This window comes from Aethalodelphis obliquidens, unplaced genomic scaffold, assembly GCF_003676395.1.
Source record: "Aethalodelphis obliquidens isolate GAN/ISIS:26980383/991018 unplaced genomic scaffold, ASM367639v1 scaffold41, whole genome shotgun sequence".
NCBI lineage: Eukaryota > Metazoa > Chordata > Mammalia > Artiodactyla > Delphinidae > Aethalodelphis > Aethalodelphis obliquidens.
In genome coordinates, this window is record NW_020837985.1 from 9,280,346 (window position 1) to 9,295,603 (window position 15,258).

At 37.6% G+C, this 15,258-nt stretch overlaps 1 protein-coding gene across 15 annotated transcripts in view; it reads left to right on the forward strand.

Moving 5' to 3' along the window:
- Nucleotides 1-1,191: 1,191 nt before the first annotated feature.
- The window catches only part of PHF20L1 (PHD finger protein 20 like 1), a 78,517-nt gene continuing 64,450 nt past the window's right edge, over nucleotides 1,192-15,258 (forward strand). For 6 of the 15 annotated variants that reach the window (XR_003438382.1, XM_027132498.1, XM_027132501.1 and 3 more), the window contains exons 1-2: nucleotides 1,214-1,466; nucleotides 3,614-3,733. Coding sequence is in view for 13 of the 15 variants with exons in the window: in XM_027132498.1 (XP_026988299.1) it covers nucleotides 3,651-3,733 (83 nt within the window). In the remaining 2 variants the exon portion in view is untranslated. Of the gene's footprint in view, nucleotides 1,467-3,613; nucleotides 3,734-8,149; nucleotides 8,294-9,329; nucleotides 9,510-15,258 lie in introns of those variants that run through there. The other 9 variants (XM_027132505.1, XM_027132509.1, XM_027132500.1 and 6 more) reach the window with 7 other exon arrangements.

Genomic DNA, 15,258 nt, shown 5'->3' on the forward strand with positions numbered 1-15,258 from the left:
TCTAAGGAGGGTGCAAAGTATAATCCTGTCATGTGGAATCTATAAATATATGGTATACTGTACTAATGACAACCATGATGGGAAATTTCCCAAACATTGAAAGGGATTTCGGATGCTGGTCAACTGAAAACCAAGAAGACAAATGTCCACTAGAGACTGTCTTATTTATATCTTTTCCGTCTATTGCCATTCTCAGTGTAATTCAGTAGTTATTAGTAACATAGTAAGTGCTGATGGAACGTCTGTTGAATAAGAGGATATGGATGTGGTTGTTTAAATTACTCAATCTCAGTATAATTGAAGCTTAAAGAGTGATATTTTGCTATTTTAACTGCACTCTGTAAAGCATGATAAATGTATTATTTGCATGCAGTGTTGCATTTAGAAAGCTTGAGAATCAGAGTAGCACACTGGAAAGAGAAAAAAGATGTTTATCTCAATATTGCTTTGAATGTGTTTACTTGTTGGTTTCCCCAAAGTTGGGACACTTTCTTCTGTGCGTAGTACAGAGTTTGGGATATGGTAAGTATTCAAGAAAAGTAGTTCTGCTGTCATTAGTTGTGTATTCTTAGGAAAGTCATGTCGATTTAGCCATAGGTTCTTGAGCTGCACACACACACACACACACACACACACACACACACACACATGCAACACACACAGAATGTCTTAGTAATATTTGCCTTTTGTGTGGTAAGGATCTCCTAGACTATAAAGGAATACAATTGTGCGATTGTGGTTGTCATGTGGTGTACTTACAGCACAGTTCCTGCCACTAGGCATTCATTCAATAGACGTTTATTTAGTTTATAACAGTAACCATTTGCTCTATTCTTAATGTGGAATGGGGTGGATATCTAAGAAAGCGTGTAGTGTGCCTTTACAAAAGTTTGCCCAGGGTGCTGGGATTGAGGAATTTTGAGAACCTGGTTCCCAACAAATCAAGAACAGTGACATTCAATGGGTTTCGTCCTCACCTCTCAAAGGTCAAACACTTCACAACTGCCAATGGGGTCCCGGGGCCCGCGTTCCTTTCTTCGGTAACCAGGGCCCCTCCCGCCAGCTGTCAGCCAACTGCCGCAAAGCCCCGCCTCCCAGGGCGGCCCTCCAATCGGCCGCACGGCCCGGGCCAAACCCTCTTGCGTCACGTGACGCGACCAGACCAGCTTCCGGTTCGTCGCGGGCGGCTGACGTCGTCTGGGCCGGCGTCGCGTCAGGGCTGGCCGGCGGCGGAGGAGGCGATGGCAGCGGACACTGAGCGGGCTTGAGGGCTCGGACCTGCTCCCTCCCGCGCGACCTCGAGCCCGACCCCGCGCTGCGGCCCCAGCTCTCTCCGCTCCGCTCCTGCTCCGTCCCCGACCGCTGCCTGGGAGGAGGCGGAGGCGGAGTCCCGGGCTGGCCGTCCTGTTCGCGCCCCGGCTCGGCCCCGGATAGCCCGGCAACTGTGCAAAGAGGAGGCCGAGTCGGTAAGAGGCGGCGGCGCCTGCAGGGCCTGGAGGCCGCCTGGCCCCCGCCTGGCCGCCCGGGACACCCCAGCGCTGGTGTCTGTCTCTGGCCCGCTCCCCTCCCGCGTCCCTCTCCGTAACTTGCCGCCCCTATTGTCTGGGCGCCGCCGCTCCCTCTACCCCTCCCTTCCTTCCCCCCCTGCCGAGGGCCGGACGGCTGTCAAACCTGGAGGCGTCTCCTGCACCCTGGCCGCCCGGTCTGAGCCTTTCCTGTTTGTCTCTGGTCAGCCCCCTCCCGCCCCGCATCCCCTCCCCCCCACCGTTTTTTTGGCCCCGCGGCCATTCTCTGACCATTGCTTCATTTTCCCAGGGTTGTATCTTCTAGTTGATTTACTCTTCCTTCCCGTTTGTCAGGTCCTCAGGTTTCACCACCCTTATATATTTTTGCTTTCTTGTTCGTTTTCCTTCCCGATTTTTATTCCTCTCCGTTCTCTCCATCCCCCTTTCTCTTTCTGCTTCAGGTTTTACCCCCCTCCCCCAATAGACTGTTTATTTGTCTTACTTTTCCTTAATTCAGATCCCTCCCCATCTGCCCCTCTCCGCCCAAGAAGAAGGAAATCTTTCCTTTTCTGGCACCTCATCCCGCAGTGTCACTGGGGGGGAATTATATGTATTAACTTTGTCACTTCTTGTGGATTCTAAGTTTGATCCTAGAGAATGTTAGTGTAACTTCTCAATTACCCCTTACTAAGTTCTCCCTGTGAAGAGCAGCAGAAAAGGTGAATTACGTTTCTACAAGTAACTGCCTTGTGTGTTGCACACTGACCAGACCGCTATTAAAAATATTCATACTACTGTTTCTTTTGCACCAAACGCCCTCTGGCTGAGCCTACTGTTAACTTTAATGCATTAATCTTTGCTGCTGCCCTGGCAGGCAGGAGGATATCCCCCCCCCCCGCCCACCCCCATGAGTAGTTAAGTTTGATTTTACGTATTTTTATGACATGTATTGCTGTCTTTGGCATATGTGGCATGTATTTTCCCTTAGCAGATTCTTTCTAAGACGAAAGGGCAGTTGGTTTTTATGCTTGCTGTTTTGTCCCTTTAGAATTGTGACAAAACCATTGAAAAAACATGAGACAGTTGTGTGTTTTCTTTTTTAAATTGGGAGGGAGCATAGTCATATTAGTAATTCTAAATTTCAAAACGGTTTTAGAGATTTCTCCTCTCCCCCAGTAGGTTTCCATTCCTGATTAAATATTATATTTTGATTGGGCTGTTGGAAAATGTATTCATATTCCTCTGGTGCTAGTTAGTGAAAAAGAGGCTACCTCAAGTGTGCTAGCTCGCCACTGGCCAAGAGGATTGTGAATATTCCACATGTTCGTGGTCTAGAGAGGAATAGGTATTCCTTTGTAGTTTTTTGTTTGAACGTACAACCATTTTTATTGTCAGTGTGGGTACTGTCTATGTTGAAATATAGTAGAAATAAATTCTCAGAGTTAAGAAATGTCTGTATCATTGTTGCTTGTTGAATGTGAAGAAAAAGAAAGAAATTTCCTCTGCAAGTTTATATGTTAAATTAAAATTATTGAATCATGTGCTACCAAGGTGGGAGATTATAGGTAATGAAAAATCCTAATCACAATAGGAATTACTAAATCTGCACTGGAAGAGTGTGTCTGCTGTTTCTTCCATAATTGTGTTCTTTAGTGTGTTATCAAGTGTTTTATGTTACAAGGCACTCAATAAATATCTGTTGAAAAACTTGGTTAATTTGTTCTCTTAAGAATTTCAACAGTCATATGCCAGAATACTCAATTGTCCTGAGTTTTCAAAGACAGAAAAACATTTTCAGCTGTTATCCTGAAGAATTTTCTTGGGTATTTTCGAGTTAAAATTTAAAGCATTTTAGCCATTAGTTAGTTTTAATCCCCATCTATTCATTTTTTTAAAGTAGTTAGCTTTTTAATCTCCCTTTTCTTAATTCATTGTTAAGATTGCCTGCAAGTTGTACGGTACTTTACCTAGAGATATTGGTAATCATCATTCAAATTTCTTAAAAATTTGGCAGTTATTTTAACTTCTCATGTAATGTTTAAAAAATTCTGTTTAATCCCTTGTGCCTTTTATGCATCAGAATCTAATTTTTTTTTTTTTCTCTTGAGGTAGTGAAAAGAGAATTCCGAAGAACAGGATCTCAAGATGAGTAAAAAGCCCCCAAATCGTCCTGGAATCACTTTTGAGATTGGTGCTCGTTTGGAGGCACTGGACTACTTACAAAAATGGTATGGAAAATATGGAGCCCTTGACCTAAAGCATGATATCTGTAGTTTTACATGGGCTGGTTAATTGCTCTTCTTCTGACAGTGGCAGAAACATTAACTTGTTCACATTGTGAATAAACATATACATTGTTCATTTAGTTTTCCTACTCTTCAGATTTTGCAGTTACCAGTACTCTTTTGTACTTAATATGAGCTCTGTGGGTGGTAGGAGGGAGAAGATTAACAGATAACCAGATTCCCAAGTTTCAGATAAAACTTGATGCAAATCTGCTTTTTTTGGCCTTTGTCAGAGGTGGTCTTTCAAACTGCAGAATATGTTGATGGTTAGCAGAGTTGTCATTCACTGTTCCACCTAAAACCAAAACCCAGTTTACCTCCTCCTTCCCCAGAGTGCACTGACCTAAAGGCAGGTTGTTACTGTTTCCAGTTTTAAATGAGTAATCCTTTCAGGCCTTCTCTTATTTCTTCTCCTATACCAGCCATCTGTGATAAGGGGTGAATTCAGACACCTCCAACATACCCCTACATACAATGGTGTAGGAGAAATTGGTTACCTAGGATAAAATCACCACCTGGAAAGGAGAGAAGGGGAAATAGCACACACCAGGATCACTGGACTGCTGTAGGAATGAGAATTCCCTCTTTCTCCTAGGGAATGCCTTCCTCATTCCTGTTAGCTGGCCTCCAGTTCTGTTCTCTGGGTGGCTGTCTCTTGGTTCAGCCTCAGTTCCTCTTGAAGCCCATTTATTTTGATGAGGGGTCTAGCAATTCAACAACTTTACCAGCCTTTTTGACATTTTCTTTTCACTACAACTCCCTTTAAAATGTAGTGGGCATTTTGTAGATTTGTCTTTGATGGATTTGTATTAAGTCAACTTCCTGAGTTGGCAATGGCAGGCAGAGAAATCTTGATTAGTCATGATACTTGACTTTAGACCAGGCTGGGGTTTTTTTCTCTTAGCAAAAACGAAGGTGTTGGAACTTTGCAAACGTCCGTGACCCCCAGCTTAATGGGCTCTGCTTGGGACAGTTTGAATCTATAGTTTGAGATGGGAAGGCACGGTTATTTGGCCTCATGCCTCCAAGCTGCATCTCAGTGAGTGCTTCTTTTTAGGGGGCTTAATTACTCTCATCAGCTGGAGAATGTACACAGCGTTCTCAGGAGGGGCTTGGAAAGCACCTGAGAACCAGGCAGTAGCATCTCTCCTAGTCACGATGGTAAACAGTGTCTCCAGATGTTGCCGAATGTTTTTTTGGGGGGGGGGGGGAGGGCTTATGTGCTCCTGATAGAGAGCCACTGCATTAGACCATACGCTGAAAGATGCTATTTTAGTCAGTAATTGGCTCTCTTTGGTTCTGATTTTGACCAAAAGAAGCTTTTTGCTCTGAAGGGACACACTATTGAACCTCTCTGTGATGCAAGAGTATGAGAAATGCTACTTCTTTGATGTTAATCTTAAATTATTTTTTTTCTTTTTTTAAAGTTACTGGCTTTTTGAATTATTAGTTAATTCATATTACTCTTTTCTTAGGCTTCCAAACTGACAAAGTTGCAATTAAACTAGCTTCCAGTTTTGGAAAAGCATATAGTTTATTAGTTCTCCCAATGGCCTTAAGGGATATTGACATAATTAACTGGTATTAGTAAGAAACTCACTTTTAGTGGTGAAATGTTTCCTAATTCATCAGCTGTTGAATCGGTGATTCAGTAGTTAAAAAGATTATGAAAAAGAACTACTTTAAAAATTAAGTCTGAGTTTGCTTTTAGAGTATTTGGAATGTCAGAAAACAAATAAAAGTTGTAGCTTAATTTTTTCATTATCTTATGCTTCTCATCAAAAAATTCCCAAGTGCTTAGATAGAGTGATATCATGCAGATGTACTCATTGATGAAGGTTAGATTTAATTTTAATGACCCCAGTAATAACGGTCTCTTTAAAGTGAGTAAACATTAGCCAGAATAATCACATACGATAATCACGGCAACTTGCTGTCAGTTTGATTTTTGTGAGCTCATTTATATGACGATTTTAGCATTCTGCTCTAGTGGGGCTTTAATTACAAAAGCATTAAGAGTATTGTATATACATATTCTAGGTAATTGAAAGAAATAATTTTCTCGTGACTTTGTTACTGTCAGTCTCAAGCAGTGTTTCGGCTTGGGTGGCCCTTTAATTTAGTATTAAAGTACTTTACTGTAGGACAAGTAATTAACTGCTAAGATTTATTGAATTTTATATGGGGCACAAAAGAAGTTCTGTGAGACGTGGTGCTCTTAACAGATTTTATTTTTAAATGAGATAAACTTTATTCTTTATATTGTTTCTTTTGTTATGGGCCATTCTGTATCCCCTATAAATTCCACACATTTTTGCTTTAATATCATGTAAAAATATAGAAGGATTATTTAAGTGTTGAGAAACTTTGATATCCTTATGAGGGCAAAACAGTTAATCACTGAAAATATACTGAACTAATTTCCTTCCGTCTTTCATCCCTCCCTCTCTACTTTCTTTCATATTCTCTTTGGGTTGCATCCATATTGAGTGCTTAGTCTTCCACATTTATTCATGCAGTTGGAATAGTATTGAGGCCCTACTCAATACTATTCCATAAATGTCTTTTGAATTATAGGCATTGGACAGGGAGGGACAGGCAGAAATGCAAGTATTACTTACTCTCTTTGTACGTAAGACATTTACAATAAGCAGTATAGCTATTACTAGGAAAATGACTTATATGTTGATACATTAGCTTTTAAAGAGAAGTACGGAGGGAAAGTTGTGATAGTAGGGCACCTGAATGCCCATTTGTCTTATATGTAGAAGGTTTGTCCTATGTTAAAAAAAGGAAAATATTTTTCAGTATGTACTCTAGAAATAAAAGGATAAACTCTAAATTTAGTGGGCAGAAATTAAAGTTAAGCTCCCACATTTAGGTTTGGGGTAGATTTGATTTAAGAGGAAGACTCAACCTATTTTTTGGGGGGAAAGTACATTATTATTCCTTGAGCAAACCATATCACATATTCTTTAAAGTTCAGAAAGATACTTCGTCCTCGAAAATACACTCCACATTTTAAGTAGCAGTTTATCACTTTTTGCTTTCAAAGTAATTTTCCAGTTACATCGGAAAACCCTGGTGGTTTGATTATTTACCAATACTAATGAATGCAGGCCCTGAGAAGCCAGTGAGAGGCCAGTCGCCTTCTGTTCCAGTGTGTGGTTTTTGATACCTGGATCTCTTCTCTTTTTTTAACATCTTTATTGGGGTATAATTGCTTTACAATGGTGTGTTAGTTTCTGCTTTATAAGAAAGTGAATCAGTTATACATATACATATGTTCCCATATCTCTTCCTGGATCTCTTCTATATGGACTAAATCTAACTCCTACTGATAAGTGTGGGTTGCTTTAATTTTTTAAAAATTTGTAGTTTTACTCAAAACATTTTAATGTCTTTCTCAACAGTCTTTTAATTTAAAAGTCTTTGAAAAGGCTTTTAATGTGTTAATGTTCACAGCTAACACAGTCAACCATTTTCTGTCTTATCTCCCTCATATATGCCACTGCAGCCTCTGTATATCCAAACCTGAACATATTAGCTTTATAATTTCTTTATAATTTCTTGAGTGCAGTCACATCATAAGAATGAAGATAAATACAGGTCGTTGATACAGGAGTGTGTTTGGGGAAAGAGAAAGTTCAGAGTTGAAGTTATATTTGAGACACTATCAGTGGATTCTAAAGAGGAAAGAGGCAGGTTCAAATTCAGACTGCCACTTTCTGATCCTGTAAATATGAGTTAAGTCCTTGAACTTGGTTGGCTTAGCAGTAAAATGCAAGCAGTGTTACTGACTTTTACTTACAGAATTATTTTACGGATCAAATAAAATAATGTATTTAAACTTGCTTCAGATTATATAAAATAATACATAATTATAAAGCACTGAGGTAAATGCAAGGGAAGCGGGAGAGTTGAAAAACTTATCTTTGGGGATCTGAAGACTCAATTTGTAAGTTTTTAAGTGTAGCCTTAGTGTTGACATGAGAATGGCCTGGAATACAGAAGGAATATCATGTCATTGCAACATGCTATAAAACCTTTTTGAGGTGATGATAAAATCTTTGTTTTTGCAGAGTTTTATAATTTAGAAAGCACCCTTAAAAATGTTAAAGTATCTAATCATTCTGAACGTTGTTCAGTAAAAAATGTGATAAACCAGTTTTGACTACTGATTTAACTTTTTGACTGAAATTAGAATACTCTATAGCAAGTTTTAGTTGTGAAAACAAAACAAAGTAATATGCTCTGGTGTTACTCTTCAACTTGAAATTATAAAGTCATTTTAAAATATTCAGATGAGTTACGCTCGTCCAACCTTTATTGGAATATTTCTATGTAATTCTCTTCTAGATCTAAAGGAAAGGAAAATGAAAGATAAAAAAAATGTGGAGATGTCTGCAAGTACAGAGTTTGATAGAACAGTATAAATTTGAATTGACAAATGCTGTTTCCACACATTTGGAGTTTTTTGAACTGTATGGAACATTTGCAAATGTGAGTTTTTAAACTGTTCATGAACAGAATTTTAGTAGAGTGGGAAAATCAAAGAAATTTAGATTGTAGGAAGTACAAATACTTTCTAATTTAAATAAAATTACGTATTGTCTGAATTAAAAGAGATTGTCTTTTACTGATTGGATTTGCTATTCAAAGGAAAACACTAGTAGAGATAAGTTGTGTGATCTATATTTGGAACAGAAGTGTGCTCCTGAAAAGTAGTATGTAGATGAAATTTAAAAACTGAAAACACATTTAAATTACATTAGGTGAGTTTGGAATTTGTAGAAACCATAGGTGAATACTTTTAAAATATTATTTTGCTAATATAAATAAAATTTGTCCTTTTGTATGTTGACCTTTCCTAAATCTCTTTGTACTTGGAAAGTATTGATTCTAATTTTGAGTCACCACCTTTGACAACCTAATTTCAGCTGTAGACTCAGAAAAATGTACAATCGTGTTTATATACCAAAATAACTGAGTAATATATATTATGGGTGGTGGTAGAAAACTTACCCGTGGACTCCAGATTAAGGACCCTGCCTGTAGAGAATTTCAAACTGAAATTCATAAGACTTGTTTTTAAATTCTGAGATTCTTTACATTCAGAAAGTCACAAGTTTTGAATCCTAAGATCTAAGTGAACCCTCAGTTTAATAATCATCAAACAGGTCTGCACCAGTGTACAAACATTTTAGTAGTTTAAGTTTTAAATTTTCCACAAAAGAAAACCCCATGAACTTTTAAAGATAAAGTTCTCCCTTCCCCTCCCCTTCCCCCCGCCACAAAAGAATGTTGAAAGCAAGATTAGAAATAGGAGTAGACATATTTATTTTGAAACACACCTGCTTTGTTCTTATTGTTCTTTCTCTAATAGTCTTCCTTTCATTATGTTGATTCATGTTTTTTTTTAATTGAGCTTTTTCTTTTCTGCTCAAATTTTTTGCTTATCCTAGATTTCTTGAAAGGCAAGAGAAAAGGAATATTGAAAAAAGTAAATTTAACTAAAGTCAGAAAATGTGGGTTCTAGGTGCTGTTCTGCCATGGACTGTGGGACTTTGGAGACTTACTTTTCTGCTTTAATGTCCTTAAAGTGAAGGTGTGACATATTCAGTGATCTCTCAGATTGCTTGAACTGGAAACTCAAGCTCTTTTATCTACTTTTCACCTATTCAGGGGTGACAGGTTTTTTAATCTCACTTTTAGATAGGTAAGTAATGGCTTGAGGCAGAAGTAAAGTAGGCAAGGACTATAAGTCCAATGTAGTTTGCCCAAAACTGCTGGTCTCTAGAAGAAGAGAAAATGTATTGAAAAAGGTGGAGAAAGGTGAATATAATTGGGAACAAAAATATAGAGGTTTGAAGTGTTTGTAGAATAGTGGTGTTGGGCCGGTAGTTACTCTTTCTACATCCTGCTCTCCCATCATTTAAATGCTTTCTCATTAACTGTTTAATTTTGAAATTACTTAGAATCATAACTCTTGGCTTTAGTACTTTAACTCACTAACTTTTTGTGTAGTACCCATTCACTAACACATTGGTTCTCTTACAAAGTTCGTTGATCCTACAGTTTTGAAAGTGATTCAGGTGAAGTCTGAAAGAGTAGTTCTTAAACATGAGCCTGCGTAAGAATCACCTGAAGGGTTTGTCAGGCACAGATTCGTGGGCCCAACAGCCACAAGCTTCTAATTTAGTAGATCTGAGGTGGGGGCGATAATGTGCATCCTCACAGGTCTCCACATGATGCCGATGCTGCTGGTCTAGGGACCACATACGAGAACCACCGGTCTAGACCATACAGAATTGTTAACCTGAAGATATAGTTTTTGAGGCGGACAGCCGTGGAAATATCCTGGATTATTTTTTGAATTTATAGTCTGTTTTAACTGTTTATGTTAGTTGGAGGAAGTTAAAATGTAAGTATGGACAAAGTGATGCATGATCCAGAAATCCTTTTTTGTTATTTTTCAGTACAACAGAATATATTGAGCTGCGCGTACTCTGGTGTGCGTCAGTTTTCTTGCTCCTCTTTCTGTGGTCCCAAGCGCTATCTGGCTGGATAGTTGTTAGGGTTTAGGCCCTTGTTGCTTTATTAAAAAAAAAAAAAAAAAAAGGCTCCCTGTGGTTACGGTTAATCATGGATTGACTTTTATTGTTCTGTGCCTTGTGTGCGTTCATGTAATGGCAAGGGTTGGATCACGAGAGAAGACAGTTTTATTTGCTTATCTGATATTTGGTTGAAGTTCGGTCATCATCTATCACACGCATCCAGTTCCCTATTTGTTACATTTTTCCTGCTGAATATTATTATTATGTGTTGCGAGATTTAACACTTGTCTTACCACATTATGTAATGCTTTGTTTTGTGGTGAGTAATTGATTAAAGTCAGTAATTAGGAAATAATTTATCTGTGGTGGTAATCAATTTTACAAAAAAGAATGTTTTGCAATTCTAGTTTCGCTAAGTAGACAGAACTGTATCTGCAGATGCTTAAGGGTTTTAAATTTTATTTTTAAATTATTTTTTTAACTGAGGGAGAGAATACTAGCTTTAAAAATTGGTAGTATAATTTCTTAAAAGAAATTAACATGGTATTGAAAAGGCAGCTTAGTTTTGTTATTCTTCATAAGGGTTTCAGTGTTTTAGTATTTTATATGACATTGTATTGAAGAACTATTGACTGTTCCTCCTACCATCTCCTACAGATCATTGATCAGCAGATAAATTTTTTCTTCTTATTAAATTAGAAACTAGTATGTAAATATTACGTTATTTCAGTCATTAAAGTTAACACAACTTGGAGAGAATTGTTGCAATAAAATTGAAGAAAGAATGTGGATATTTAATATTCATTGTGTCTTAAAAGTCTGTTTTCTCATTGCCAAAAAACCAACCCTCTTCAATTAAAAATGAATACGTTTCTACCACATCATGGGTAGGTAAAGTACTGAAGAATAAGCTACTGATGTGAAATGAATTATATACAAGGCCTAGCCCCTTTTACTCATAAAAGGTGCCCAGCAAAGTTCATTGAATTTTGGTGAGTTGGTAAAGAATGAGCCCAAAAGTTTCGGGGATATTCTGAAATCTGGTTACCATTGCAGAACACTACTGCAAATGGATTGTGACTTACTGGCTGAAAACTAAGCATAAAATGATATTTGTCAAACTATTATGAATTACACAAGGGAGGGGGGATGTTTATTTTGTACAGTATAATAAAAGCTGTTTTCCATACTCTCTGGGCTAACGAAAAGCTTTACACATTTTATTTTGTATCAGAAGCAGAAGAGTAAATTTGCAAGAAAAAATAAACAGATAACTTGATTTTATATTTTTTTTGTTTTCAGGACCTCTTGATAAAGAGCCCCCTATATTTGAAATACTGCAGTAAGTTTTACAAGAGCTGAAAATGATCAGTTGTAAGATGCAGAATATATAATGATCAAAAGCAAATTCTTTAAGAGATAGACAAACCTCCATTCAGGGATCCACCACTGTTTCGACTTGAGAAAATTACTTGACTTTCAGAGCCTCTATGACCTCCTTAAATAACTGGGAACAGTAGTAGTACCTAACTCAAATGGTTCTTTGAGGATAAGCAAGACAGTGCACATTTAGAGCACTTCATGTTTTCTGCCACATGGTAGGCACTTAATAAATGTTAGCTTTATTAATAATAATAGCATGAATATTAGTTATTCTAAGAAAGTAGAATCTAACAGGAGAGGAGTCAGTGTAAATTCTTAAAACTTTAACATAGGTGTGTAAGCATATATGATTATCTGTAGTATTATAATAATTTTTAAATGCTAAATATTAAGAAATAGAAATTGGGTGGACTGCAACCTGCTAGAGTTTGGAGTTTTGTAACAGAATTAAATAACAAAGAATGGTCATGTTGGCCTGAACAAATTATATGAAGTACATAAACTTTGAGTAGAATACCGGTGGCGTTTTTGGTGGAGTGGGAAAGGAATTTTTGATAGTCTAATTGATTCTTACAGCAGGAGACGGTCATGAGCATAAAGGCTATGGGGTGGGCACTTTGATTTGGTCAGCACGGTTGGTATGAACGAATGTAGGCATGGCAAGGAGGTAGAGAAGAACAGGAGTTTAAATAAATCCAGTGATTTGAAATGAAACCTTAATTTGAAAGGTGGCTGCTCCGAGTTACTGAAGCAAAATACCTGGCTAACTCTGATCTTACCCATTCTTTGCTGCAAAGATTATGGACAGGTAGGAAGCAGGGTGGTCTGGCTGCTTGTGTTGAACATGTGTCCTGGGGATGAATGAGTCTGAAAAGAGGGCCTGAGGGATAATGCACTGAGATCCTTAGAATTCAGTGTTGTAAAAGATGTGATTTTGACATATATAACCATCCTCTGAATGTTCTTGAAATTCTATTAATAGACTCTTTGGATTTATACTTTATTTTGGAATATCAGGTTTGAATTAATCAAAAGGGTTTTGTTTTCAGTCTGTTCCTCAAGTGTGAAACAAATTAACATGCAATACCTAGAAGCACATCATCTAAAAGTACTGTAATAATGGGTGACATTGTTGTAGAGAGTGAATGGTGAGAAAACACTAGAAAATTACAAAGCATAATGTAAATGTAAAGTATTTCCAGGAAGCTAAAATTTTAGAAGGTTAGCAGGTTATAGGAATATTATGTTTGCTTTGGACTTCATTCTACATTAATTTTTATTATTTGGCAAATAATCCTCTTCCTGACAATTGTATGTAAGGAAGGTCTCTATTTCTATCTCTTGCAATATGTTTTAGTCATTTTTTATGATGCCATGTTAGAGTTTCTTGCTTATGCAATTCTTATCAACAAGACTGTTCTGAATTGTGAATTCTAACTCCCAAAGATTCTGCTAACATTTAAATTATGTTTAAGTCGTATTTTAAGTGTATTTTATCCTTTAAAAATCGAAGAACTACTTTATCCAAGAGAACATCTAATTTAGGTACTCCTTCTATGTGCTATATTGTAATTGTATTAGCTTATTGATTCCCTTTTTCTCTCCCCTCCCTGCTGAATCTGAGTTTGTTGATTGTTATTTGTATTTGTAGCTTTATTCCTAGTTTAGTGTCTGACATACAGTGAATTAGAGACTCAGTGTTGAGTTAAATGAAATGAATGAGGAACTGTCAGTTTTTAAATTTATATAAATTAGAAATTTTATTGTCTTACCAATATAAACAAGAACAGGACTATTATTTAAAATACATAATTTGAATAATTTATTGGGTTAATTGCCGTTTTGATTTATACAGCACTTATTCAAATGATTAGTTAAATCTCAGAGTGAATTCTGATGGCTTTTGGGACGTTTGATAAAGTCTGGCCTTGCTCAGGGGGTTGTAACCTATCAATGAGTAGTTAACAGCCATGTCCTTTGGCTTAAGTGTAGGAGATTGTAGGCCATCAGTGTATCAAGGAATTTCCCTTATCATTTCCTCATGGTTGATGTTCTTTATCAATACAGGTAAAAATCTGGATGTATCAAACTAGGTGATAAATCAGATTGAGTTCTCTAAATTCAAATCATGTTTAATTGTTTTACTGTTACTGCATTGAATATAAAAGTATTTTTTTTAATCTATCAGACTGTAGTTCTGGCATAGCTGCATGCCCATCATTTCTTTCTTCCTTCCAAGGAGAGTGGGGCACCTATAGTTTTCAGTGTTAATAGATGATCTTGCCTTCCAGAGAATTATTTTTTTTATCATGGACCCCTTTGAAATCTGATTAAAGTTGGGAACCCCTCTCTCAAGAGAATACTCATACACATCTACACCAAAGTGTTTTTTTCATATAGCCTCAGGGGATCATGGTTTCCTGATCTAGCTGTCAGTCAGGATCTGCCCATGTAAAACAGTTAACACCATGAGCCAGTATAGTAATTCATCTGTAATGGTAATTCCCATTTTAGGTTTCTCACTTCTCTTTGTGTTTTGACAACACACAAGAGTTGATGTTACAGGAAACCAATACAGTATATTCAGTGTGTAGCTAACCTCTTTGGTCAGTATCTGGTTCTTATTGGGTTACAGGTTTAGTTCAGAATCCATAAGTCTTTTTTTTTTAATTAATTAATTTATTTTTGGTTGTGTTGGGTCTTTGTTGCTGTGCAAGGGCTTTCTCTAGTTGTGGCGAGCGGGAGCTACTTTTCATCGCAGCGCATGGGCCTCTCACTATCGCGGCCTCTCTTGTTGCGGAGCACGGACTCCAGACGCGCAGGCTCAGTAGTTGTGGCGCACGGGCTTAGTTGCTCCGCGGCATGTGGGATCTTCCCAGACCAGGGCTCGAACCCGTGTCCCCTGCATTGGCAGGCAGACTCTCAACCACTGCGCCACTAGGGAAGCCCCAGAATCCATAAATCTTGATTCTCTGAACGATCTTGTGTAAATGGGAGGCACCAGTGACAGTGTTAAAATGCTGGTATTAGATGAGGCAATAAAGAGTTACAAGAGTTCAGAGAAGGTGAAAATTATTTTCGTTTTTGTTAATGGTCTTGCTGTATTCTGTTGTTACAGTTGAACTTGACCATTGGAGGGTTTTGACCACACTGATTTAGAAAGAGTCCTAAGAAATCAATTGAGAGATTACAGTAGTAGAATTGCATGTATGAGAATTCTGTTAAATTCAGCAAGAATCATTGTAAAGACTTCTCAGTGTTTCTGAATGCTATTTGTTTCCATTAAACCTAATAAACAATTTAGGGTGGATTATATTTCTTGCTAAGTTTGCTCAGAGTAAACTGTTCTCTAAGATTCAAGTGCAAAAGATATATGAGGGCAAGGTAGGCCCAGAGCAATGGAGGCAGTCTCTTAATTTCTATACAAGTAAATATCATTTAAACAGTGCAAGCATTTCAAAGTGGGATTATAATAGGGAAGACAGTGGCAATTTTATGGTATTTTGCAGTGACACGATAAGGAGTAAT